This window comes from Poeciliopsis prolifica, unplaced genomic scaffold, assembly GCF_027474105.1.
Source record: "Poeciliopsis prolifica strain line A6 unplaced genomic scaffold, Auburn_PproV2 SCAFFOLD027, whole genome shotgun sequence".
Classification (NCBI taxonomy): domain Eukaryota; kingdom Metazoa; phylum Chordata; class Actinopteri; order Cyprinodontiformes; family Poeciliidae; genus Poeciliopsis; species Poeciliopsis prolifica.
This window is the reverse complement of record NW_026562402.1, coordinates 6236676-6263895: the sequence shown is the minus strand read 5'-3', so window position 1 is coordinate 6263895 and position 27220 is coordinate 6236676. Positions and strand designations below refer to the sequence as shown.

Sequence of the window (27220 nt, the reverse complement as noted above, 5' to 3'; positions counted from 1 at the left end):
GCCAATCCACTTGTGTAATTTGTCCATCTGTTTACCCCCAGCCAAGCAGAGACCAGCTGATTGAACTGTATCCCAACAGTACCCAGCAAGAAGCTGCCCTGGACATGACTTACATGGGGTGAGACTCGGCCGTTGAACCCTGGTTTCTTTGTCTTGTGACAATAACACAGTCCACCGAAACCATTCAGTCTGGGAGACAACCAGTAAGCCATTCAGTGTCGCATACATTTGAGGACAATGCAGGTAGTTTTTTTGTACGAGGAAACAAAATCCACATTTGAAATGTGGATATACAAACTTGTTAGCATTTTAATCTTTGTAAATGATGCAATTAGATTATTTTTACACACTCTGATCAAGACTTGTACAGGAACCTTCTGGTGATTGTGATAAAAATAAAGGACAGAAAAAATTGTAACGAGAAATCCTGTCAAATAGAGAACAATTTACTATGTTTATTACGTAATAGATGAAAAATGCATCCATCCATTTTCTGAACACCGTTGGCCCCAGTGGGGTCGGGAGGTGCTGGAGTCTATCTCCAGCAAACGTTTCGGGCGAGAGGCAGAGGTCACCATGGGCAGGTCACCAGTTTGTCGCAATTTGATAAATATGACTATTCATGGCCTTGTTGCATGTCTCTGACCATAAATTAATCTGTGTGGAGTTACCGATGCAATGTTGCCTGTGGAGATGCAACTTTTTATATAAGCGATCTCAGTCTTTTTTTTAACATTCTTTACCAAAGTGCTACCAAGAGATTAATTGATAATAATGTAAACTGAATTCCTACTCCAATCATGCATTTTCATGCTTTCTTTCACATTCAGCAAATGTTTATCAATCTCCCAATTTGATGATTTGGCCTTCGACATGTACCAGGATCCGGAGGTCGCTCACATCATACGTCTCTTGGACCAAAAGAAGCAAGCCGTTGTCCGACAGGAGGACTTTGAGGAGGCTAAGAAGTTGAAGCAAGCCATCGCAGACCTTCAGAAGGTAGATTCCAAAACATTTTATTCCTTTCACATTTGGGGATAAAGTAAAGGGAGACGAATACTTCTACTGCACTACGAAAATGTATTCGTAGTGCAGTCAGCACTAGACCTCGTTGGTGCAACTTATGTTGTTCTTGGACCAATAATAGAGTCCTAGTGTTACATTACACCACAGGTCCGAAAATTAAAACATGTTTTGAAGTAATAAACAAATTATTTATATCCACATATTACCAGCTTGACCTTTTCACGTTAACTATGTTTTGTCTCCTGAAAATCTCAATTATTCTGCAACTTTGTCTCTATTTGTAACAGAAGCTGTTAAACATTGTTCAGATACCTGCTACAGACCTTTGTGTTCAGCGTTACCATGCAGACCATGAATTCTTAACAAGCTCGACAGCTGCTGTCAGGATACCTGGGCAGTGTGTGTCCAACTCCCAGTTGAAAGACTGTTTGTAACCAGATAACACACAGTCTTACAAATGCTAGTCGCTTGTTAGCATGGCACGTTAGCATTGTGGACACAAGTTAGTCATGCTGAAAATCCCCTGTTGTCACACCCTCATGATGTCGGAGTTATCCAGTATGAAGAATCTGAGAATATATGAATAAAACACTCAACAAACTGACTCGCTCCGTTTTTATCCGTCATCAGAAATTCAGTTTATTATCACAAGGACACTTTTCAGAAATCAAATAATTACAAATAATTAGAAATGAATAAGAGTAGACGGGTGTTTTTCTGTCTCCAGGAGTGACAGTACTCCTAAAACCTCAGACATACTGAACTTTTTCTTCAGATGCATTTAGAACCGATCGCTCTTGCAGTGAGTGAGGCTTGAATGTAGACCTGTGAAGGCCGTGCTGGCTGGCACCTCGTTAGCAACTTTATTCACCTCGAAGGAATTTCCGTGCGCAGAAATTTCATGTCCAACTCACTGGAAGCTGTTGTCAAGTTTCCACACTCAAGGTTTTAATATCTGGCAGTCCTGCATTTTTTTTTTTTTTTTTCTGAACCAGGGCTGGAATATCATCTGAGGCATTTGAACTGGCCATGTTAAGAAACACTTACCATTAAATGTTTTGTAGAAATAAAACATTTCAATTTTAGCCACTGAGTTGTACTAATAAGCATTTAAGTTAGACATTAAAAAGACATAAGATACATCAGATAGCTTAGCACAATCTAATGACTTATTTCAATAATAAGTCATTATTATTGAAATAATAATGACTTGTTTCAATAACTCTATTAAACTCTATTAAAAACTATTCCCAGATTAAGTAAGAAGTAGAGCAAAACATACAATAAATGCTTTAGTGTCTATAAAACATTTACTCTGCATCTTTTTGTTTAGTTATTAATCAGGTCCAGAGGAAGGGTGCACCAGTACAAGATTCTCTAAATGTGATAGATGCCCTTCGTTAAAAACACCACAGTATCATGATGCATGCAAGAAACCCTCACATTTTGGAAATATTGTTTCATTTAAAAATGAGGAGAATCGTTATTGCTAGTGCAGCTAATATAGTGCTACACTGATGATTGCAGTTTTTATTAGTGGTATTTAAAACAAATTTATCTTGCTACAGCGTCTTAATGGGACATTTACTCAGTACTTTTGGGTTAAACGGTATAGGATTAATTATCCTTTTTATAATATAAGTTCAAGAAAATAGTTATCCAATAAAACCCCTAAACATGGGAAATCTGAAACCAATTTCATTATATAAAAAACAGGTTTCTTGATGAACTTTATAAACATGCTGGAAAAGATGCTTAGTCTCAGAATGGTTTGGGCTCTTCCAGGTTGGAGAGCGTTTGGCTCGATATGATGTGGAGAAGAAATGTGCGATTGAAAAGGAGAACTATGACCTGGCCAAGACGAAGAAGGAGCTCATGGACGAGTACAGGAAGAGCGTCTACCAACAGTTGGAAGTTCACAACCTGCTGGACATGACAATGGTCAGTCTTCAGCAATTAATCATCATGCTCCAGCTACAAAGTTTTTAGAGTTTCCATAAATGATTCTGTCCCTTTCATTGTGTGGTCAGATCACCAAGACCTCAAATTTGTCCTCAGCCCAACGTCCTCCACCTCTTTTGCCTTCTCCTGCTGATGGTTCAGCCCCCACCAAGCCCCCGTTGTCCACAAATGTCAGTAGGAAGGGGAAGAAACTAAACGTTCAAAATCAGCAAACAGTCACACAGTCTGCTGTACCCAAACCTAGCAGTCAGCCTGACAAATCTGTCAGCCCTGCTTCCCTCCCTGCTGTTAACGTAAGTATTTTTCCACATCAAAATTGTTGCTAATTAGCTTCTAGAAAAGAAAATCTTCTATGAAACTATTTCCTAAGAGGATCAGTGTTTTCTTTAGAATAATCCAGCGGTATTTTCTTCTTTACACACACATTCCTGTAAACATACCTAAGCTCGGAAGCACCTTTGAAACATGTTCCTGACTAAACCTGAGCAGTGTTTGAACCCAGAGCACACATGGAGATTATGACCAGCAGGGGCCTTTATGCTCTACTCACCGCCTACTAAGACCAGACCTACTTCAGGTTTGGGTTTCACTATTTAATTAAAAGCGTGCAACAGTTGGCTGACTCTGGCGGCTGCCAACCTGGCCTCAAGGCAGTGCTTTGGGACTTTTGTTAAGCAGTTGGGTGCCAGTTGGCCCAGAGGCACAAAACGCAGAACTTTCTGGCTAGAGCTTTGGTTTGTATCGAGGGAGGCAAGCGGTCATTGTTGTACGAATGTTGAATGAAACTGAATCTCTCCGGTGTTCAAATGCTAAAGTTGTTGTTTGCAGAGATTGCATTTTGACCTTTTAAGCCCCCACACAGACAGGCTTCTGAGAAATGCATTCGGTTTTAAAATATTTTCATTTTGTTGAAAATGAGTGACAAAAATCAAACAGTAAAATATTTTCAGGCATGACATTTCAGCTGAAATGTTTGTTTTTGCTTTTTGCTGACAGGTCATCGGTGTGCCTTATGACGAGAGGCCTCTGCCAGCACTTCAGCGAAAAGACAGGGCAGTGGAAAGCGTCCAGACGCCATCAGCGGGGAACTCCCCTAAATCTGACGTGCTAAGGTCTCCATGTGGCACTGACCTGAGTGGAGAGCCAGAGCCCCTGACTGAGAAGGCTCTGAGAGAGGCTGGCCTTCCTATTGAGGCCTTTGGAGAGAGTCTGGTGAGACTGTCATGAGTTCAGCCATGGGCAAGTTAGGCTGGGCTGATTTCAGTGACCCTTTTTAGTTTTAGCTGATGAGGAAAAACTTGCTTTGGTGTTTTTGAACCGTCTCCCAGAATGGCACCTTGAAAGAATATTCAGATTTTGAGCTTTTTATTGTTGAGAAAAGCTTAAGAAATAGTAGTTCTTACAAGGCTTCAGCTGGTTTTCGAAATCAGAATTAAGTTTTACGGTCAAAGTCTGTAGATGCCCAGGCTGATGCTGACATCAGCCCAATAATCATAAGACCTCTCCTGGAATCATTCATATGAAGCTCCCATTAAAATAGTACATCATAAAAGATGGGGAGCTTACTTATTAATGAGTAAATCTTTGAAACTTCTGTTTTGGTATTTTTAGGGTTTATGATCCTGAACATTTATTTAACCAGAAGATCAAGCTGGTTTAAAATCCAGCAATGTGATATGTAATTCTTTTGTTGTTTTTTTTTCCATTTTAAGGTTCTGATCCGTGGTGTATGTAGTGCATTATAATTTATGTGAGAACGATTTTTAAAAGGTGAAACATGAGAAAAATTTCAAAACGTTGGGTGCTATCATTGCTAAGTGTGCTTTCTGGAGTTTCCTCGTTTCCCATAAGCTGTATTTTTAAATCATCCCTCTGAAGAAATGTATTCAATTTAAAATTTAAGGGTACCGCTACAAGATGTGATCGACAAAAAGCATATATTTTATGGATAAGGTGCGGTGTATCTACAATATTAATGAGAAACATGCTTTCTCAGGTGGCTGGTGCGTACTCTAAGACCTGGTGCTACAGAGAAGACGCACTGCTTACTGTGCACAACAAACTGCTGGAAGTAAGCGCCACAGCGCCCAAAGACGAGCTGAGAAACTTGATAAGAGCGGCAGTCTTTCTGGTTAAGAAGGCCCTTCTGGATAAAGTTTCATCTGTGAGTCAATTTACTTGAAAGAAGATTGCTTTGATACAAAATGCAACTCTGTTAAAAGACAGTGGATCATTGAAAAGGCAGTATCTTAACAGGCAAATTTATTAATTTTTGCACAACAAAACAAAGTACCAATTTGTTAATTGGTAAACTAAGTGCCAGTTTACAACTAAATGGATATAACAATACTGAAACCAAAAACAATAATGCCACTTATTCAACATTAATTATTGTTAGGAATGGTCCTGCTAGCAAATTGGCCTTAGCAGCTCTAAGCAGGTTTCAAAGTTCCCCAAAAACCCGGTCAGAAGGTGAGCCTGCCAGCAGAGCACAGCAAAGGAAAACTGGATTCTGAAGCAGAGACCCCACCTCTGCTGTCTGCCATCTGTCTTTCCCCTCCCTCCTTTTCTAACCCCGCGTGGCAAAGATGAGAGGCGGCGGATCGGACATGCTCCACAAGCGACTGCTGGTGGATTTGATGGCCATAAAGCCTCTATATGATTCTAGATTGTGAGAGATTGACATAAAAATACTCTGATTGCCTCTGATTAGTTGTTTTCTATTTATCAAACACGCAAACAGAAAACAGAAAACAAACAGAACAATTGTTGGCCATATTTACATAAGATTGCAATATTTCCATACTAAAAAAGATAAACATAGTTGGATGTGTCTTCCTTGCTCTTCATGGCACCAGTGTAACCTTCCCTTGCTCACTTGGTTGTTTGTCACCTTCTTCACTAGTTTGACACAGAATAAAACTCTCTTCACAATGGGACTTCTAACTGTATGGAAGTGGCTCCACAGCTCCACCAGCAAGTCTGGTGGGGAAGCCCTGAGCGTGCCTGAAGGACCCGTTGCATACAGTTACTCATCACATCACGAGGTGGCTCTAAACATACGCATCGATTTAAAATATCATTAGAAATACATACTATTATTATTTTGGGTAAAATTCACATACACATACTTTTCTCTCTGTTACACGAGTATGAAGTGACTCAGATTTACTTTACAGTTTTTAAAGTAACATGTAGAATTTCAACGACTAAGAAATGACAACTACTTCGCTAATTGTTCTTTACAAATCTCATCCATTGCTCCATGTTTTTCTATAAAGTTCAAACTGCAGGCTCAGCATGAATATTAACTTCTCCATTTTGTGGGTTTCGACCATCAGAACCAACCGTTCCTTCAGCATCCGTGGATCAGGTTGAAACCATTTTTAAGTGGTTGCAGAATTTATAAAAATTATGTCAAAAGCTCTAAAAACAACAGGTTATTGTTGAAAACATCCTTGTGTATTAGTTGAAGTAGCTGCTTTTACCTTTATGCTAGGACTGGACAATAAATCAATAACAATACATATCGCGTCAGAAATGTGATCAATATCAGTCGATAATATGTCCAATAATTTCGCTGAACTTTGATTAAGAAACGCACTGCATTCTGGGGGATGTAGGCAGAGGACAGACAGTAGCCACTCAACGTCTCACAGCTTATAAACGTGGCATCAAATAACTAACTTGCTCTTTGTTTAGCAAAGAGCAACAACCTGATGAGTGACTTGAGCAGCTGCTGTTTCAGGTTTTGCCACCATGGCTCATAACAGCTTAAAAATAACTTAAAAAACAGCAGCGTGGAGTGAAAGCAGAAAGGAGAAAATGTGTAGAGCAACTCGAGAGGAAACTGTACAAAAACAGGAAGAGTCACATTGCCAATTTGGCAGTAGTTCAGGTTTTTAAGACAGAAAACTAATCAATAATTATTGATATCAACTAGGAAACACTTATTTCGTGGTATATTTTTCAGTTATATCATTCAGCCCCACTTTGCACTATAACCAATGTATTTCCTGTAAAATAGTGCCATGTTGCAGGATTAATGGCAGAGATGTGTGGGAAGTGTAGTTTTCATCGGGAAATAGTAGAATACAAACAGTGTTTTAAGAAATGCTGTTGAACATTCTGCAGTGTTTTTCCCAACCCAAGGTAAATTTTGCTAAATTTTTTTGCAATAAATTCCATAGCTTCCTGGTTTAAGTGTCACATTGATGCAAAAAGGCTTTGTGTGCTGTCAACATACTTTCTGTGCTACATGCAAAACATTTCGCACAGGCTGCTTCATTACAGCAGGAAATTTGACAAGCTTGACCTTTTATCCTTTCTGTGGAAGCTGATTCCAGTTTTTCATGTTGACGATAAGGGAAGTATAATTATAATTGCACTGATTTCTTTCACACTGATCCTGAAAACTCCTTTAAAGATCATTGAAAAGTCTTTCTCAAATGCACATTGGTGTCCCTGATTCTATTTGGTTGGCTATTTCTGTATAATACCTCAGTAATTTTTTAATTTCTAAATCTACAGTGTGAATCAACATTAATAAGCAGAGAAATATTAAATTTATAGTCATTATTTAAATGCTTAGTTGCCTTTTTTCTTTGTATTTTCTTTCCTTTTAAGCTTTTATTAAATAAATACCAAACACACCTGTAAAATATTTCACTTATTTCAAGTTAATGATTCCTTAAGATATGTAGTTTTACTTTGTTGCTACCAGGTGATTTTTAAAAATAGCTCACAAAGTTTTAAGTCTAACTTGTCTAGTTCCTACCTCAGGTTTTTCACGCCTCACTGAAGCTGCTCCAGTTGATGCTGAGCCAGCTGATCCCAGGTCTGGGCCTTGGCCGGGTCGAGGTGACCCACTGCTTGGAGCAGACCTTACCTAATTTGCTGGCGAGGACGGGAGACTCTCCTAACCGTCTACGGGTGGCTGCCATCGCCCTCATACAGGTAATGTGACACTTCAAGTGACGTGTTTGCTTAGTTCACAGAATGGGTTGGTGTTTTCCTTCTGTTGAGCCTGACTGCTCCGTATCTTTATTTTTCAAGCCCAAGTTGTTTTCTTGTACATCCATGTAAACCAAAGTCAAATGTCATATTTGTCATTTCCAGACAAATGACAAACACAAGGCATTTCCTTGTGCTTCCAGAACACAAATGCAAAATATAACCTGTGTGACTGATTGGCAGACATTCCACTTGCAGCTTGCTAATCATTGTTAGCTAAATCCGTTTCTCTTGAAGCAAAGGAAAACTGTGCGGCCCTTACTTCAGCCAGCATACTGGCAGTGCAGAGCAGCTTGAGAAATCTTTGTTCGCTCTACCATTTTTACTGAGCTCACATCAAAAATATTGAAATGCAGGAATAGCAGGAGATTTCTTTCAGTTGTACTTAAAACCTCAGTCTGCTGTTGCACTTACTACACCTTTGAGGAAGGGAGCTGTTAGTAATCTGATTTTACTGGGTTTTTATTCTGTAATTGACTCAACAGTCTTTTATACATTTATTTGTTTTTAATTTTGTTGAAATGAGAAAAAGTGTTCTTGTTTCTTTTTTCTTTTGTGTTGCTGGGAAGAGGCACGTTATGTGTGTGCGTTCTGGTTTGTTTGAGTCGTGAGTGTGTGGAACGAGTCGGTGCATTTCTTGATGTCAATCTGAAAGTCATTTTGTGACTCAAAAGCAGGCCTGAAGGTCTAAAGTAAGAGGAATCTCTGATCTTAATCTTGCTATGTATGTGGACAAACGGGATTGGATTGCTTTAAACGTGGCTGACAAGCTGCTTTCTATGCCCAGTTGATGCTTGTTTTCAATTGCCCAATATCCCAGCTCCTCCAGTGGGAAAGCAAAGAAGCTGGTGGGATGTGGGCAGAACTGCTTTTAGGTATGCATGATTGGAATCCCCAAAAACCACAATTAAAGTGTCAGTATAACAGTTTGAAGCTGGTTAATAGTACCAAACGGTTCCTTCAGGGCCCTCTGGGAGAAATCTCTGGAAGGAATGTAGACACCACCAGCATAGCTGTGAATTCTCGTGGCTAATGAAAGGACTGGCATTTCCCAATAGCTGCTGCTGTATCAACCGAGAGCTGTGACGACAGCGTGTTACAAATGTCCACCACCTATATTATTACTGGAACTCTCGTCTCTTTTGTCTTCACATAAAGACACTGGCCCATCAAGCCAGATCAGAGACACTGATGTTGTAGAGCCAGGTTTCAGTCAAGGCAAAAAACTTACACAAATTTTGTACTGTGTGTTTTTACTTTAGCATTATGACTTATTGACGAAGAATAAATGTTGGCAATGCAAAGCAATACTGTAACTGGTTTGTGAGGTTTCGCTTAAAGCCGCTCTCAGATCCCTGCCCTGTTGGAACATTTCTAAATGCTGCTATAATAGTTTCTGTCTGTCCTTCTTTAATAAGCTGGACATTTCCTATGTAATTTTACTGTATCCCATTTTCCACCACAGCAAAGGTGTATAATATTTCACAGACCAACGTGTTTCCCTTTGGTTTGTGAAACGGTTGGTGTGATCAAAATCTCTTCTCCAGACTACTGGCAGCTGTTCTGTATTCCTGCGCTGCTCTTGATTGAAATGCAAGTTATGCTTGGCATTGTTCAGGAGAAGATTTTGTCACTTTTCTCCTTCCATATTTGGAGAATCAGACTTTCAGTTGTTCAATACTTTCTGAAACACTTTGTACTTCATTGCAGTATATTTTGTTGGCATTGCGTATAAAATGTAAAAGTATGCTGCAGTGTGCTCCATATTCTACCAAAGACAAGACAACCACAGCATAGATGAACTTGGTTTTGCTTTTGTTACAGTATTTTTACTGTTGGTGAACACAGATTTTTGAGCAGTCGACGTATTGTTTAACAGGATTATTTGAGAGCTCATTTGAGGGTCATCACTGAATTTCAGAAATGTTATCAAAGCAGTAATCCAACACTAAGGCGCTTGTTCATTATGCTTGATTGTTAGGCTTGTCTAGGTTCTTATGTTGTACAACTACTGCACTCAGCAGCTCAAATTTGTCAAGCCTTATAACTTTGTTCAAACAGATAAAGATATTTCCAGTCTACTAATCACAACAATCCCCTTTTAAAAGTGTACAGTGAAGCTAAACAGGAGCTTTGTTTTTAGTGTTAAATTCTTTGAATTAAATATTGATCCATTGTGTTTTTCTATATATTGACTAAAACAAAAACAAACGTCTCAGTTCATTACTAGTGCCAACTGCCTGCTGTGCAGGATATCGAACCTTTTTGCCTCAGCTGGTTAATGAGTCAGGCTATCTGCTCAGGTAGAGCCAGCAGTCAGCTGCTTAACAAGCTCACCAACTTTATCTGTAAAAAAGGCGCAAAATTCATAACAATCTTTAGTTTCCATGTTGTACAACTACTGCACTGTTCATATTTTATCAGACTGTTCATATTTTATCAGACTGGAAAAAGCTACCGAACCGCCCAGATATTCCGTGTCTTTCCAATGCCGTGACTTGTCCTCCCGTGATGAGGTATGCCAATGATCTGGTCAGGAACAGAGCTTCAGGAAGCTGGTCAATGTAAGAGCCCATTCTTTTATCAGCAAGAGAAAATTTGCAGAATATGCAAAACTTAAACAAGAAAATCATGCTAGCATTCACATTTTTAAGCTAAATGATTAAAAAGTTGCTTTGCAAAACTGTATTGCTTTTTTTCAGATTTCAGTTTGTGTTAATCTAAAAAAAAAAAAAAGCTTACTGTAAGCATGATTAATTTCTTGCCTCAGTGTCTCCATCCTGTGCTTTGGCCTAATAAACAGTAAGAGGCAAAGAAGGAGGTGTAGTCATGGTCTCTAAACAAGCCTGAGGTTGTTTTCTCCATGACTCTCCACACTGCCTCCTTTAACTATAATTGGGATCTACTGGAACTGTGAGTTCATCAGAAAGCTGGATATAATTTTCTGTGCCAGGGTGAGACTTAAAAGTGTTTGTGCATGGAGAGACGGCGTGTTGTGTACAGTACAGAATGCTGTAAAAAAGTTTTTTTTATCCTGTTTCAGATTCATTTGGCACTGAAATGTTTCAGGTACTAAATAATCTGAGTTAAGAGAAAAGGCTAGCCAAGCTAATCTGGCTTTATGCAAAAACAAAAAGTGATTATCCCACTCATTATATCAGGATTTGTAATTGTGATTACCTGCATTTTTTGCAAAGGAGAGTTGAATGTTGTCATTTGCAAACAGGCCTGATTACTGTCAGACCACTAGAGTAAAGAAATTAGTTAAAACATTTCCAATAACCCTCTAAATTTTGGGCAATTATTCAGAGGACTGGCAAGAAAATAAATCTTGTTAAAAGTTTCATGACATTTCTAATATACTAATTTAATTCTACACAGTATATTAATACTAATGCAGCAATTCAGAAAAGGAACATTTTACAGACTGTAGTAATGTGATGGGCTGAGGCTGCTTTGTTTTAATTGATGATCATTAAATTTTGCTCCAGAAGATGATTGTCTATCCATTAGTTTGTGATCAAAAGTGCAAGCTCACATGGGTTATGCAGAAGGAAAGCAGTTTAATGTACACTACCTCTAAATGGCTAAAAAGAACAGAAAATCCTTGTTTTGGAGGGGCCTAGTTAAAGTTAGGACCTAAATTCTATTGAAATGCTATTTATACTGGTATTTATACTGAAAAGCCCTACAGTGTGATCGACTTAAAACCGTTCACTGAAAAATCCTCAGCAATATGAAAGATTTGTAGCCGTCATCAGGAATATTTGATGGCAAATATTCCTGTCAGGAGTGATTAATCTCATTATTAGATTTAAGAGCAGTTTCCTTTTTTCACATAGAACCAGCTATATGAAACAAGACACACAGCCTTTTTCAGGCACATAGCCTGAAAAAAGATGACTTAATAAATACTTGTCTTTATTAAGAGATTATCTTTTTCTCTTAATAAATGAAAAAAAATATATTTCACAACTTCTTTGTATTAATAACGGTAATAAAGTTTGTCTGATTATTTGAAATACTGAGGTGTGACAAAAGTGAAAAATAAATCTCTAAGGGAACAAATATATTTTTTATGGCACTGAATATTCTTGCCCCATGGGATTTGTGGCAGTGAACTCATTCAAGGGTGTGAGTGTAAGAGAGGGAGTTTCCTTTAGCTCAGCAGCTCACAGACATTACCAATCCTGACTGCTTTCTACACTGTGCTCCAAACTATGCAAATTGGAATTCAAGTGTCACAAAGACAATTTTTCTTTTGTTGTGCTATTAAATTTATAGATGGTATTGTGTGTCAGGGCTCTTTGAATCACTATAACAGTGACTAACCCCAGAGCTCAAAAGCAGAATCGGTCGCAGTGATCCCAGCTGCACATCTAATCCAAACTCTCTGCCTTGTCTTTAATGACACTTTAGCTGCAACTTCCCCTTTTCCTTCTCTGGGCAAAAAGGAGAAGTGTCTTCGTCTCTTCTGCTTTCTGTGACATGAACGGGGCTCCTCTGCAGGGGAAGACCTGCTCTTCTAGCAGTTGTCACTGTGTCCATCAACACCAAGAGGTACTTCTCACCTCTATTTCCTGTTATCCCCTTTGGCTCTGCTACATCCATGCAGGCTGGACCCCAGGGGACTGTGCTCTCGATGAACAAACCTTCCATCCGTTGCTCTACGTTCCCTGCGTACCGACCACATTCCTAACAGTCCCGCAGCTGCTAAAGGGACATCCAGAAGCTTGCTCAGTTCTTCATGGCTGCGTAGTACGCCTGAATCTCCGAGTGCCTTATGCACGCACCGTACTACTTCACTAGGACCACCATCCTTAGGTGTTTTTGTCCCACCTCGACTCCCGCAGAGACAATCTCTTGGTTGCTTGATGCGATTTTCATCCTTGCCCCTCTGTAGGGCTTCTTTTCAAGTGTGCGCCCTGTCGCTGCACCTCGAGTTTCAGGCAGAGCCTCAGTTCAGTTTTGCTTTCTTCTTCCAAAAGTTGTGATGAGCTGCTTGTTTTCCTCTTGCGCTGTCAAAGTGCTTTTCTCAGGTACTTGTGGCCTTGATTCCGTGTGATGACTTTACCCGGCTTTTTGTGTTGATGTCAGGTGCTGGTGTTCGTTCCTCTGTTGCTGGAGGTCTACTCGACGGCCGCAGCGGAGGATGTCGTGTACTTCCTCGTCATCGTCAGCTGATGATGCTTTTCTTTGGTTCTTGTGCATGCTTGCAGGCTGGTCTTTTTCTTGTCAGCAATACATCACAAAACACTCCAGCAAGAGTGAGCCAGCATTTCTTTGTCAGGAGTTGAAGTCTCAGTTCCTCATTCTTGGAACCAACTTCCCACTTGCTTCAGGTCTTGATTCACAGCAGCTGTGCAGAAAGCTGATGCAGTTCTGCTGAGTTCTCTTCATTTTCCAAGGGATCTGGGCAGCCGGCTTCCTCCAGCTTCAGATTCTCCTCCCCGAAGTGATCATCCGTCACTCAGTCTCTCTGTCGGTTCGAGTTGTCCTTTTGCAAAGCCCCCTTTAGCGCCTCAGGTGGGGATGCAAAATAGACGACTTTGCTGCTAGCTTCACTGTCTGGATCTGGTCACTTATCCTCAGTGACTCGGGTGAGTCCCAAGGATGTTGTTTTAGATTTGGGCTAAAGCAACTTATAAAACATTACCTAGTTTTCTTCCCCAGAATCAAACATCACAGCTATTTTACTACCATCAAAGAACTTTGAGGTGACTCATTAATTGAATGTCCACAACATCTTTTACATTTTCTTTATGCTAAATATTTTATCAGTAAAGCAATTTTGCAAGGGTCAGTACAGCTTAATCAAGTAGCAGAAATAATCAAATAAGTAAAATCAATCATCTAGCCTATCTTTCCCTAACGCTGATACTAAGAACTAAAAAGGGAACCTTTGTGAGACGGACGGAGTTTGGTGTTTCGAACCAGAACTGGCTTGGTGATGAAGAAGGTGTTGCAGGAGGAAGAGGTGGCTGATCAATGAAGGCAGGGATCTCTGTTGGTCTGATGAGCTGTCATCTCTGCCTCGATGGTGAGGTCACACAGGACTTGGGTCTTTATCTTTGCCTTGATCTTCATCTTTGTCTTTGGGGTCTGAACCCAGCCGATGAGAGAAGTGCGATTTGAAGCCACATGGTGCTGAGGGATTGGTCCCCATGCGCAGGACAGTCTTCGGCTCTGTGGCCCCGGCTCTTCTTCAGCTGCAGAGTTCTTTGTCCATCTCGGTCTTGACTCGAAACTGCCTGGAGGATCCAACCAAGGATTCCTCTTTTGCTCTCCCCTTATCAAAATAAGGGGAGATGCGCTTTCAGTGCATTTCCATTGGCTAACACTGTTGCTGGGCTTGCTTTATTGGGTAACTTGTTTGGACAGATGAACTCATGTCATCTGTTCATCCATCAGGCCAAAAGGTCTTAGAGCTCTTAGAGACCTTTTGTCCTGATGTCTTGGCTGATGTCTCAGGGTTACTCAACGTTCCTCCCAGTTTCTCTGACACGTTTAAGTTGTTCAACAATCTATGTCCTAATAAAGCATTGCTCATCTCTGCTTTTCCCGTTAGTCCCCATTTTACCCCTAACCTTTCACCTACTATCTACCTCCAACACATCATCAGTGATATTTAATAGCAGTTACATGTTTTACACCATTTCAAGTTCAATGTCAAAATCACATTCATAATCCTTTTAGTTTCTTAGATTTAGCATTAATTTATAATTTTATAATAACCACAACTTATTACTCTTTTATTATTTGATACCAAAGTTACAGTTACTTGTTTTATTTGTACATTTTTCCACAAGTGAGAGTGTAAATTTCGTATTGTTATAAGTAAACCAATATTAATATAAGTACTTTACTTTAAATCTTATCTAATTACTCAAAATGTTTAGATTTCATCCTTTAAAACTTTTATGCTTTTAAACAAGGACTGGTCTCACCTATTTTTATACTGCAAGCTGGAAACTTACTTCCTCTTTTTCCAGGAAACCTGCTCTTCCTGTCTCATCTTTCTCTCTGACTATGATTTCTTATGATTAGATAGAAAAAAAAAAGTATAATTAAAGCTAAGTTTGCAGGAGACAAAAACAAACACACACAACCAGATTTATTTTATTGCAGTCTGGCTCTACTGTTGAATCTAGATCTCACTTGTGTGACTAATTTTAAAGGTAACTTTATTTGTTGTTACTGTTAACTAAAATCTTCAGCATGGGGAAGTGGGATGATCTCGGATTTTCTTGACAACATGAAGATTGATTTTCAAACAGACTTGTTCACCGATGACTGCTGTGCAACCCTGGATGGTCCAGATGGTCCAGTAGTGGATTGGAGGTGGATGCCCACCATGTTCCAACACGGCTGTGATGTCAGCAAGGAGGTGGTGGAGTCATGCTATGGGCTGAAATCATGGGGAGAGAGAGAGAGGTCGTCCCCTTCAGAGTCCCTGAAGGTGTGAAAATGACCTCAGCAAAGTATATGGACTTTCTGACTGATCACTTTCTGTCATGGTTCAAAAAGAAGAGCTGTACCTTCAGTAGCAAACTCATCTTCATGCATGACTATGCACCATCTGATGCTGCAAGGAATACCACTGTGTCATTGGCTGCTATGGGCATAAAATCGAAGAAACTCATGGTGTGGTCACCATCCTATCATGGTGTGGTCACCATCCTATCCTCCTCTGACCTCTGACCCTATTGAGAACCTTCGGAGTTTCCTCAAGTAGAAGAGCTGAGGGTGGGATGCAGTTCATATCAAAACAGCAGCTCTGGGAAGGTTTTCTGACATCCTGCAAAGAAATTCAAGCAGAATCTTTCCACAAACTCACAAGTTCAATGGAAGCAAGAATTGTGCAGGTGATGTCAAAGAAGGTCCTATGTTAACATGTAACTCTGCCTGTTGAGATGTTTTGGTTGAAATAGCTTTTGATTTTAGCACATGTGAAAACGTAACATTGCACATTCAAAGAATGACCGTTTGCAGTTCTTTATAACCCATAAAATGTTTAGAAAATCTGCTGTGCATAATAATTTGGAACAGTACATTTTGAGTTTTTATTTTTGAAAAAAAAATACAGTTCTCATGGGGAGCTTTGTTCAGTAAAATTTGATTTATAGTGTAATGGTTGATGACTTGAAAATTATACTGGCCATCATTTGCATGGACCATTTAAAAAAATCTGACAAAATATCACTTGCATTACACGGTGTAGATTGGTTTCTGATTTCTCATTCAAACTTTATTTCTTTGATGGACAAACACAAAATTCACTATTTTTGTTTTATATTTCAAATACATGTAGATCTGTAGTCCTCAAAAGTGAGAGAGGGTTTTAGCAGAGCCTTGTTTTGCATATTACACTTGGATCATCTGCCACAACTTGTCAACTTACAGGATGGTTGTGTTGAAAGATAAATTGCTATGTGGCAACAAGCAGATATTTACCAGGAGCTTGCAGGCCACATTTTACCTGATAAAAATCTGTTGGTCTACAAACGCATCAACTAATGTCAACAGTGTAAATCTCATTCTTTCTCTTGTCTTTTGTTTAGGAAATTGCTGTTTTGAAGGATGTCAGAGCCCTTCAGATGATCCCCAGTGAACTAGTGAAACCTTTCAAATCCAACTTCCCCCCTCGTCTGGCTCAGAGTCGGGTTGAGCTGCTCGAGAAACTGCTTGTTGACCTGGGCATAAACAACTCTGGCTTCACCCTAGAAAATGTCATCACGGTAAAGAACCAAAATAATAATAATAGAAGTTTGTCTTATGTTTTGTTTTGAGTTTTTTTGTTTTATGCAATCTTGAATTATTTGAAGTGTCTGAAGTTTGACAGAGTATTCACAAAAAAAAAAAATCTCAACTGGAAATGACTTAAGTAGAGTCTGTTTTGCTTCCTTACATATACTAACAAACATCGGTTGTATGATAGCCTGTGATGATAGCTTCACAGATGGAAAGAAACTTTCTTCCCTTGTTTTGGAATGAATACTGAATGTGGTTCATACATTTATTTTAAGGACACATAAAAGCATCACTCTTACAGCATCTTGTCCCCAGTTATGTTCCTGTGCTAAGTCAATTCTAGTGTTTGCTTTGCATTGGTTCTTCACAGACCTCTTGCTCTGTCAAGCTTTTTCTTAATTTGTCATCAGTCCATTGCAGATCCCACGAAAAACACCACTGTGGTCAGGACTAGAGTCAGGTTCTTGGAGACCAACAACTAATCGAAAAAATGTGACCATTATGTTTAAACTATGACTTATATTAGTTATTTGTATTTTTTTTTCTAAAACCTTGCTGGCAGAGCGACTTTTTTTTGACTTTTTATTTTACCCAGACTTCCAGTAAACTCCTCTCAGCTGAGCCTATGTTGGCACAAGTGACACGCTTCGCTTCATTGGTTTCCAATGATGATCTAATCTTTTTACGTAGTTGTTTTAGCTCCAGCCCTTTCGGGACGATCCAAAAAGCTGCCCAGTCCTCTTTGGTCCACCAACGAAAGTCTCTGTAATCATGTTTGGCCCTCCTCTCGACCCTGCTTGACATTTGTCAGAGAGAGCAAATTGTTAGTTTTGTCATCTCAGTTTCAAGTTTGGGCATTCTTGGAACCAAACTCCTTTTCAGAGGAGGGGAGAGAATGTTTGCTTCGAAAACATTCTCTACCTAGATTGGGCTGTGCCGTATCCCACGGCTCATCTCCTCCTCTGACTAGATTTAGTGTTAGAAATAAGATTTATTTACCTTTAAAATGAACTGCTTGAGTTGACAATAAGTATTTCATTTTGATATTTTGAGATATGATAGGAGAAATGAAGTCTGGTTTTGTTGATTCTCACTGCTTTGGATGTCAACTTTATTAATTTTAGTGGGAATCAGCCATAATAATGGACGGAGTGAAAATGACACATAAAGGTTATTGAAGTATTTTATAATAGACATTGTTACTGATTCCAAACTCATAGAAAGGAATGACCCCATTAAATTGTTTATATAGAAAAGTATTTTTAAAATAAGGTTTTTTTTAAAGTCTAAAGTTTACAACTCAAGCCTGATGAACTGCATACATTGATCTATTTATTCTCTGAAATACGCACATAAACATATTTAACAGCGTCACATTTTCCTAACAACTCTCTCAGCTTGTGTGACGGGCACGCTGTGCTACTCTACAGCGGTATCTCAGTGATAGTTCAAACATTTTTTCTTTTTCCTGTTCTGTTACTGTGGCGATTTGCTCTAAGGCAGGGGGCCAGAGTCAAGAAAAGGGAATTTCCTGCAATTAAAAATGAGAACTGGTCAGCGGAGACAGCAGAGTAATGGTATGTTGTCCCTGAACCTGTTGAGCAAAGGATGGTTGGTCTTTTGACTCTGTTATCTCAGAGAAGAGAATCACAGCACTGAGGTAATACTGCCAGTGGGAACATTACCATTTGGACAGGAGCTCACTACTGAATGCATCCTGATATGTTGGCCTTTAGAAAAACAAAATTACTATATTTTATATTTTCTATGGACACAAGAAGTTTAAATTCTAAGTTTGTTTGTGTATCAAATAAACTTATACAAAAACACTTTAGCAAACCAATGTCTGTTTAGTGAAATCTTTGCAAACCATTTTTCTACAACGTTTAGGATCTGCAGCACAAGATTGAGTTTTGAAGGAAGGTAACTTGTAACTTCTTAAGAGATGAGTGTGAGTCTATGTTTGTTTTTTCTGTAATGGCTGGACGGGCATCGGGATTACATGTGATGGGCTTTACGTGGCCAACGAAAGCACCTCTGGCTTGTGATGTTACAAGAGTAAAGAGACCAGATGTGAAAGCACAGAGTCCCTGGAATGTTGCAGAGAAAACAGCATGAATCTCCATCTCAGGGCTCCAACCGTGTGCAGTATTGCACAGGAAACAACAGGGACAATTGTAGGGTGTCAGAGAACCCCCTGGGGTGGTTTCTGTTTGCAGCTGTAAGACTGTCAAACTACCTGGTACTGGCATGTTTAATCATGTCTTTACAATATGTGATTAGATCTATTTGCCTTTGCATTTTTGTAACAAAAAGAAGGGAAAGATAACAAGGACATTATTTATTTTTAGAAAACAACAAAAACATGTCTTATTTACTTGTGCTTTGCTCCCCAGTGTCACATCTCCACACTTCAGTTCCTTTTTTTTTATTCTTTGGACTAAAACTACAAAATGTATCTTATTTATTCCATTCACGTTGATGTAATTTCTCTTGTCACTTGTCAGTTTTGTACAGCGGCTTTGGAGCATAGTGCAAAAGGGGTTCGAGAGCTGGCAGTAAGCATCATCTTATCCTTGTATGAGCAGCACAGAGGAGATGTTCTCAGCTACCTTCCGCCTAATGATGCTTCCACACAGAAGAACTTCCTCTACAAAACCCTGTTTGATGGATTTGGGAAGATTGACGGAAAAACTGCGGAACTTCAGGCAAATGTTGAATTTATTTATGTATTTTACGTTTGATTTGTTCTTGGGTGTTTTTACTGTGGCTAACTTATTTGCATCAAACTGACAGACAAAGGCAGTATTCATTGTTGTAAACAGATAGTAGGCCAATAAAGCAGCTGCTAGATGGGCAGTGAAACTCTGAGACTCTTAGACATGCCAGATGGGAGTATTCTTATAATCTGAACTTGCAGGATGGGTTTTAGATGAGACTTCATCAAAAAGACAGATTAGAATTTCACAGACGGTGTAGATCATCTGACATATCTCACTGCGTTTCACCCTTTTTTGGTTAACAAATCAGCAAAAGATGAACGCATGCTAGTTCATCATGCGTTCTAATGTTCTTTGGAAGCTTTTATAACATCACTGTAATTTTTAGAAGGAACAATTACCCTGACTTTTTCTACACTAATACTGTGAACTTGTTGTGTAAACTGCAGTGATACGACAGGAATGGACTCTTTTAAGAACCATAGCTGTCTTGCATTTTGCATGCGCATTGTGACGCTGCTTTTGAGTTTAGTTTGAAGAATCTTTTAAAAGAGCATCATAAATATAGACTCAGCAGAACACAAGATTTGACGTGGGCATCATGTACTCAAATTGGCTAACGTTGTGCTGGTTTTCTCTCAGGGTTTGAAAACAGATGTCAGACAGCAGCCTGGACAAAAGGAGAAGAAAGAGATTCACTTCCTTCAAAAACAGCTGGCCGCCTTAAAAGACATCACAGTGGGTGGAGCTGTCATCAGTCTGCAGTTACATCAGCTCTCCCAACATTTGATAATTTCTGTTTATGACTTCAGTCACTTGGAAAGTGGCCACATGCTCTGACATGCTTTTGTTTCCTCTGATGTGTAGGAAAGGGAGAGCGAAGGCACCACAGATGAAACACCCAATCAAGAACAAGGCAAAGCTGGAAAACAGTCCCCAAAAGGTGCCAAAGCAAATGTATAGAAAATAATATTTATTTAAAACAACAAAAAGAATATTATATTCATCTCATAAAATTGCTATGGAATATTATAAGTGGGGTATGAACTTTAAAGAAGTGCATAAACATACAGATGTCAGTCTTTAATGGATGTTTTGTAAGTAGCTATTGTGTATTTTAATGAGCAAACATAAACGATTCATATTATAACTTGCCCTCACAACTTAACTTGCATGTTTATATAAACATAATGTACTATAAATAATGTTCACTTTTCTGTGTCTGATATTTTAACATGTATAGCTTAATTTCCTGCTAAGTCAGATTGCCACCGATTTTTTTTTTAATATCTATTAACAAGCTGAATAGAGTGAGCATTTTAATCAGATACCAAATATTTTTTTATTCTGCGCACATCTGCCACAAATAGAGAATTTACACAAGTGCTAGTCAAATGTCACATTCTAAAAGAAAACTTGAATCATTGCAGATGTAACACACAATTTTTTTTTTTTTTTTTTTTTTGCATGGATTAATTTGCAGGTGTCACAAAAGGGCACCAGAGTCAGACAGCTGACTGCGCCGACGTACAGGACTCCATTGAGTATCTGGATAAGTAAGTAATGTAAAACCCAGTGCAGGCTTGCAAAAAGCTAATTAAATTAAACTAATTTAAATGTGGTCGAGCGATAACGTTTGAAATCCATCCCATAACCTAAAGCTCAGTTCCTTTTGCTGCTGATTTGTTTTATGTAAATTCTCATTTTCACGTCACTGATATTGCACTACAACATCGTCTAATAGGATCTCTGTCTATTCTAGCATGTGCATTTTCTGTGGCAAAAAAGATGAATCGTTTACAGAGGATGGATTGGACCTTCACTACTGGAAACAGTGTCTGATGCTGCAGCGCTGCGATGAGTGTCGACAGGTACATCCATACGTTGGTGCTGTCCGACGTCCCATTGGTTTGGGGCTTGTTTTTACTAACCTTCCTCAAACTAAATCACTTGACAATCTGCTTTAGAGCCACCGTGTCCGTGTGTGTCGTGTTCACAGGTAGTAGAGATAGCCAGCCTCACAGAACACCTGCTGCGGGAATGTGAAAACAGGTCCAAGTTCAGCCAGTGTCCACGCTGCTCAGAGGCCGTGCCCACTCAGGATCTCACTGATCATGTTCAGGGTTCAAACTGTAACCGTAAGTTGTATTTCACCTGGATGGAAAGTCTAAATAATTAATCACTGATAATGATGTTTTGTAATATGTTGTTTGTTCTGGTTTTTATTTTTTTATTTTACTTTTATTAAAATATATAGGTAAAATGACTTTAGGAGAATTTGGGCTATTCATCAAAGACCCCCCAAAAATTGAGGATGAGGTTATGAATGTTTAATCCACATGTCATATGGCTTAACTCATGCATCTGGGACAGAAAACTGAATATAAATCCATCATAGCAATGACTAACAAACAAAAGGTAAAGCTAGAAATTGTCACAACGACGGCATGAATGATGTCTTAGTTCCATTAACATTAAACCATCATGTCAAGCTAGATAATTAGGTGGGCTATGTGCTTGTGTTCAGTGTGTAGTCAACTCCTTAGTGGACATTCTGCTTGTAGCTCGCCAACTGTGGTTTTAAAACTGCATGGAGGTGGTCGTTTAGTTTCCATACTGTAACTATTACAGTTTTTTATTTTCGCAGACTAATAAAAAGTAGAATTGGTTTCGAAGTTTCCACAGTTTGGACAGCTGCATACATTTCCTCAGTACTGGGTAGAACTGGCCTTCAGACTTGAGTCAAACATTCTGAAGTCTGAAAACTATATTTGAAAATATTTGCTTGCGGTTCGGCCCATTCCGTCCGACAGAACTGATGTCACTGGAGATTCATGCATTGATGGCTCGTTCTAGCAATAGAATTGCCAGAATTTTATTGCTCATCCGCAACAAGCAGATAAGCATGTTTGTGATGGATGCTCTAAAACTGCAAAAACAACCACAAGGTTGCAATGACATCACAATTCACTTTCCTAATGTCATACATTCCAACCCTAATGGTTTGTATTTACTCCAGTTACCAACTTCATTTAAACAAAATTACCTTTATTTATGCAGTTTTATTTTCTGTTTTTAACTATTTTCCAAAAATATCTGTTTTCTAGTGATGATTGATTCAACTCAATGAAGTTATTGTGTGTGCTTATTAAATTTATCCTTAGAATAATTATGTGTTAGCAGCTCCAACTTTGATGCAGAGTAGTTCTTCTAGTTATTGTCAGGTGAAATTATCTTTCAAAAGCCAATGTACTGCAATGAGTGGCATCAATAATTAATAGCAGTGATGTTGTCTGCTTTTTTTTTTTCAGTACAAACTGATTAAATTAGTGTTTTTAGCAGTTTAAATTTAGCAAATTCAGCAAATGTAATCATTAAATTAAATTTGTGTTCAGAGTTAAGTTCAACTCCATTCCCAGGCTTAAGAAAATATCCTTCAGTGGGTATTTTTCTTTTAAATTGTGGGGCATTTAACATGTGGTGTTTTTGTTCTCGCAGTTGTTTCAGGTACTGTCTCCGCCTCCAACCACTGTCCTTTGTGTCACAACAACTTTCCACCTGGAGAGGAGGTGAGATTTTTTTGAAGCAACTTAGTTATTCACCAATGAACAACAATGGCTTGAGCATTACTAAAATGAAACGGTGGTGTCATATAGCAAGATGTGTGTTTTTTTGTTTTTGTTTTTTTTTCCCTTCGCATCAAAACCCGTTGAAAAAAACTAGATACTCTACTTAGCACATAATAAATAGGCTTTAGGCAGCAACAGATGGTCAGGGTAAACAACTGGCTATTATCACACCCTTTGTTATTAGGGGTGTTTGTAATTCTCTCCTGGTAAAGAAAATACCATCGCACACTTTACATTTCCATTGCTTCCAAGAATCAATTTATAAAATGTGTGGTCTCCGCTGTCTATGAGCTAATTTAATCATGATTCCTTTGTAAATTAAAATAGGTTTGACTGCGTGTCATCTGGCCAATTATTTAATCTGAAGCAAGACAGAATAATTACAAATGTATGCTTTTTTGTTCTTAAAGCTGCAGTTATAAAAGACACTCACCAACATTAATAGCAGCAAGGTGAAATGTCACAGAAAGGTGTCAGATTTTGGACTTTCTTGAATCCAATTTTAAAGTGCTTGTAAAAATCTCCACAGTTTGTTGAGTGTTGATGTTTACACTTTCATCCTTTACAGTTTGTGGTGTATTGAGTTAAAAAGGGCCCTTAGGTCCACACAGTAGCAGAAGTGATATTTTGTTTTTGCACCTTGAGAGAGAGTCTGTGGAAATGTGGAATATGTTTGGGCCTTCATTTTTAATTGTTGTGATCATTATGCTTGATTGCTTCTGGCATTTTCTGGTAAGTTTGAATTACAAGATTTGAATTTCTGTTGTTGCTCCTAATCTATGGAACAATTTGCCTTTTCAGATTAGATCTGCTAGCAGCCTGGATCATTTTAAATCGCTTCTCAAAACTCATTTTTATTTGTTGGCTTTTAACTGAAGCAATTTTTTAATATTCTGTTTTTATCTATTTGTGTTACTGTTGTTCCTGTGCAGCAGGTTGTTTTAAAGTGCTATATAAATAAATTTGACATTGACATTGACAAGATGGATTTCTAAAGTTGTATTATGCAACAGCGCTACCAGGTTAGGAATAAATTAATCCAAACAGGAGGAGAAACTTTAGACTTTAGACTCCGTTATTGTCCATTTAAACTTACATAAAATGGAAATTTATCTTTGGCAATGGCACAAGAAACACACAACACAACACACATCACAGTCGCCACAAACCTGCATGCACAATGAACAATCAAGATCTGTAAAATAAAATCAAGTCATATTACTCTACTCATGTCATTCAGTTAAATATTAAAAACCATTTAAAATTTACTATAATACTGCTAAGAGAGCACACAGAACTTCTACACTGAGTCACAATGCACTGTTACTTTGTGAAATTTAAAATCGGTGGAATACTACTAGCAGACTTAGAGAACACATAATCTTATCTATTCTCAATTAATAATTAATATATTCAGATTTTTATTCAGAATATCCACAGCTGATGGAACAAATGATTGTTTGTAGCCATTCTTCCTTGCCATTGGGACTTTAAATCTACGTCCAGATGGCAGCAACTGGAGAGAACAATGAAGAGGATGAGTCGGGTCCAGATAGACTTGATGTGCCTTCTTTGTTAAGGCCCGCATGTGAAAGTTGCCGCTGTTTAAGTCCAATAATCTTTCCAGCCTGGTTGACAATCAGTCCCAGTTTGTTCTTTTGTTTGACAGAGAGGTACCCATACCATGACACGATGTTGAATGTCAGCACACTCTCGGTCAAGGACTTGTAAACCATGGACATAGTTCGCTGACTGGTGTTAATCAATCGATCAATCAAATTTTATTTGTATAGCACATTTCAGCTACAAGGCATTTCAAAGTGCTTTACATCATAAACACAAAACATAAAGTCATGTAAGTGTTTTTTTTTTTTAAGGCCCCTGAGTCTTCTCAGGAGAGCCACCTGTCTACCTGTCTACCTTTTTTAAATGTGTAATCCACATGGTCTTGAAACTGTAGGTGACTGTCTATGACTGTCCCAAGGTATTTAAACTGAGTCACCTGCTCCACCTCCTGACCCTTCATGCTGATTGGCCTGAAGGTGTGCCCCTGGTCTTTATTGCCTCCCTTCTTGTTGCTTCCGAGCCACATCTCCTTGGTTTTGGAGACATTAAGGTCCAGGAAGTTGCTGTCAAACCATGCAGATATGGTGTTAATATACTGCAGGTAGGGGCAGGTATCTGCTTCCCATAGGCAGGCAATTAGAGCCATGTCATCTGCATACCTGATCTGACGCTGACCTTCGACCCTGATCTGATGCTGACCCTCGACCCTGATCTGACGCTGACCTTCGACCTTTCTGCTCGTTATGATAAACATACATATCTATAATTCTTTCCTCTGAGCTTCTCGTGCCTCTGAGAAAAAACTCCTCACCTTCCAGCCTTGGATTATTTTGATTTACAGAAACGTTTGGGAATAATTTCCATTTCTTTACTAAATTTGTATATGCAACAGCGCTACCAGGTTAGGAATAAATTAATCCAAACAGGAGGAGAATAAAATAGATGTCTTGTCTTCGAATGTATTTATTTGGGTCGATGTTTGTTTTGTTCCTGTAGTGCACCAATGTAAAATCTAGAGTATTTCTAAGATGCTGAATAAAGTTAGATTAAATTTGTCACAAACAAATTTAAGACAAGCGGGGGGTTTTTTTGTTGTTGTTTTTTTGCTCATTAGGGAATGCTTCTCGTCCAAAAAAATACAAAAAGGTAAAATAGAGAAAAAAAGTAGAGCTGAAAATTCCTTTTGATATCTCACCTCTCATAACCTAAAAAGGGTTGCAGAACTTCACAGATTCTCTTTGCCTTGTCTGCGAGTGTGAACCCAATGAAAGAGGGCACTGTTGGTAAGAGAGAGGGCAACCAGTCAGACTTTGACTGGGCCTACAGTCACCTGTGGTGGTCCGGGTCAAGAGGGTTCCTGGTGCGGGAATAAACTCACTGTGCCACTTTTGTCCCTGCTCCAGGCCTGGAAGACTCACCTCATGGGCAGAGAGGGCTGTAAGCAAAACTCACGCAGGACTGCGGTGTCCCAAAGAACCCAGCCAGCACAAGGTGAGGCATTCATCTGCCTCCTGCCTGCATGGTGTAGGGTGCAAGAGGTATAGAGTTCACACTTGTCGGTAAAAGTTTAATGGTGCACCTTTTCCAGTACCATTTTCTCCCTCAACATTGACAATTGACACAATAGCAAGATTAGCTAATGAACCTTTCTGTCCAATGTTTTGTAGGAGTTCTTCGTTTTGTTGTCTTCATTGGCTCAGTGTCTGCTTGTTTTTTTTTATTTTATTTTGGGGGATTTGTAGGTACTTTTTCAACAAGCCTGGTGCAGACAGACCATTAGTGTTTCCCACTAGAAAACAAGCTGCAGATGCATGTTTCAGATTGAAAATGGGGCTGCATATAAACTAGTATTTCATAAGTTTTGTCTGGATTGTTTTGCCTTCTGTTATATCCTTACTGTTTTCATCAGTTTCCATATGAAAAATGCATGGTGCGATGAGTGCTACTACACCTTCTGCCAACACTAATAACAGCAAAGTGACATAATGAATTTTTTAATGTCAGCTCTGCACATCAGAGACCTGAATTTGCATCCATTCGGATTGAGCTTCAGAATGATCTTCCAGTGAACTCTGACCAGCTTCCTTGTACCTGCGGAAGAACAGCATTCTCACAGCATGATACCGCCATCACTATATTTTGCTGTTGAGATGGTGTGTTCAAGTGTTTTGCATGCAGGCCGTAGAGTTCGACTACAACACTTTCTTAAACTTGTTCTTTATGTAGTTTATCTGGACTTCTGTTGACTTTTCAACAATGGATTTATGGAGTGCATGACTAATAATTGTCCTCCCACCTGAGTTTTCTGGGACTCTTCACAGATAACCTTCTCTGCTTCTCTTATGGTAACTGCTATTTGGAGCTTTTGGGGGAAAATGGCAATGCTAAAAAAACAAAACAAAAAAAAAACAACACTGTGTTCTGATGACAAAGTGCAGACGTTTTTGTGCTTGTGTTATGTATACAAATCTTCTCATGTTATGTTTCATGGTGTGATAAAGTTCTGGAAAGAAACCGTTGAATGCTCCACAGAACAATTGCATTTCTGTTTTG

At 38.9% G+C, this 27220-nt stretch overlaps 1 protein-coding gene across 5 annotated transcripts in view; it reads left to right on the top strand.

Moving 5' to 3' along the window:
* The window catches only part of cep104 (centrosomal protein 104), a 43106-nt gene that overhangs the window by 12749 nt on the left and 3137 nt on the right, over positions 1-27220 (top strand). For 4 of the 5 annotated variants that reach the window (XM_055048672.1, XM_055048671.1, XM_055048670.1 and 1 more), the window contains 16 exons: positions 42-118; positions 831-999; positions 2812-2967; positions 3057-3281; positions 3985-4200; positions 4985-5152; positions 7771-7944; positions 16563-16739; positions 19260-19460; positions 20115-20210; positions 20340-20415; positions 20956-21028; positions 21235-21343; positions 21472-21610; positions 22971-23041; positions 26071-26158. In XM_055048672.1, coding sequence (XP_054904647.1) covers positions 42-118; positions 831-999; positions 2812-2967; positions 3057-3281; positions 3985-4200; positions 4985-5152; positions 7771-7944; positions 16563-16739; positions 19260-19460; positions 20115-20210; positions 20340-20415; positions 20956-21028; positions 21235-21343; positions 21472-21610; positions 22971-23041; positions 26071-26158 — 2215 coding nt within the window. Of the gene's footprint in view, positions 1-41; positions 119-830; positions 1000-2811; positions 2968-3056; positions 3282-3984; positions 4201-4984; positions 5153-7770; positions 7945-16562; positions 16740-19259; positions 19461-20114; positions 20237-20339; positions 20416-20955; positions 21029-21234; positions 21344-21471; positions 21611-22970; positions 23042-26070; positions 26159-27220 lie in introns of those variants that run through there. The other variant, XM_055048674.1, reaches the window with a different exon arrangement.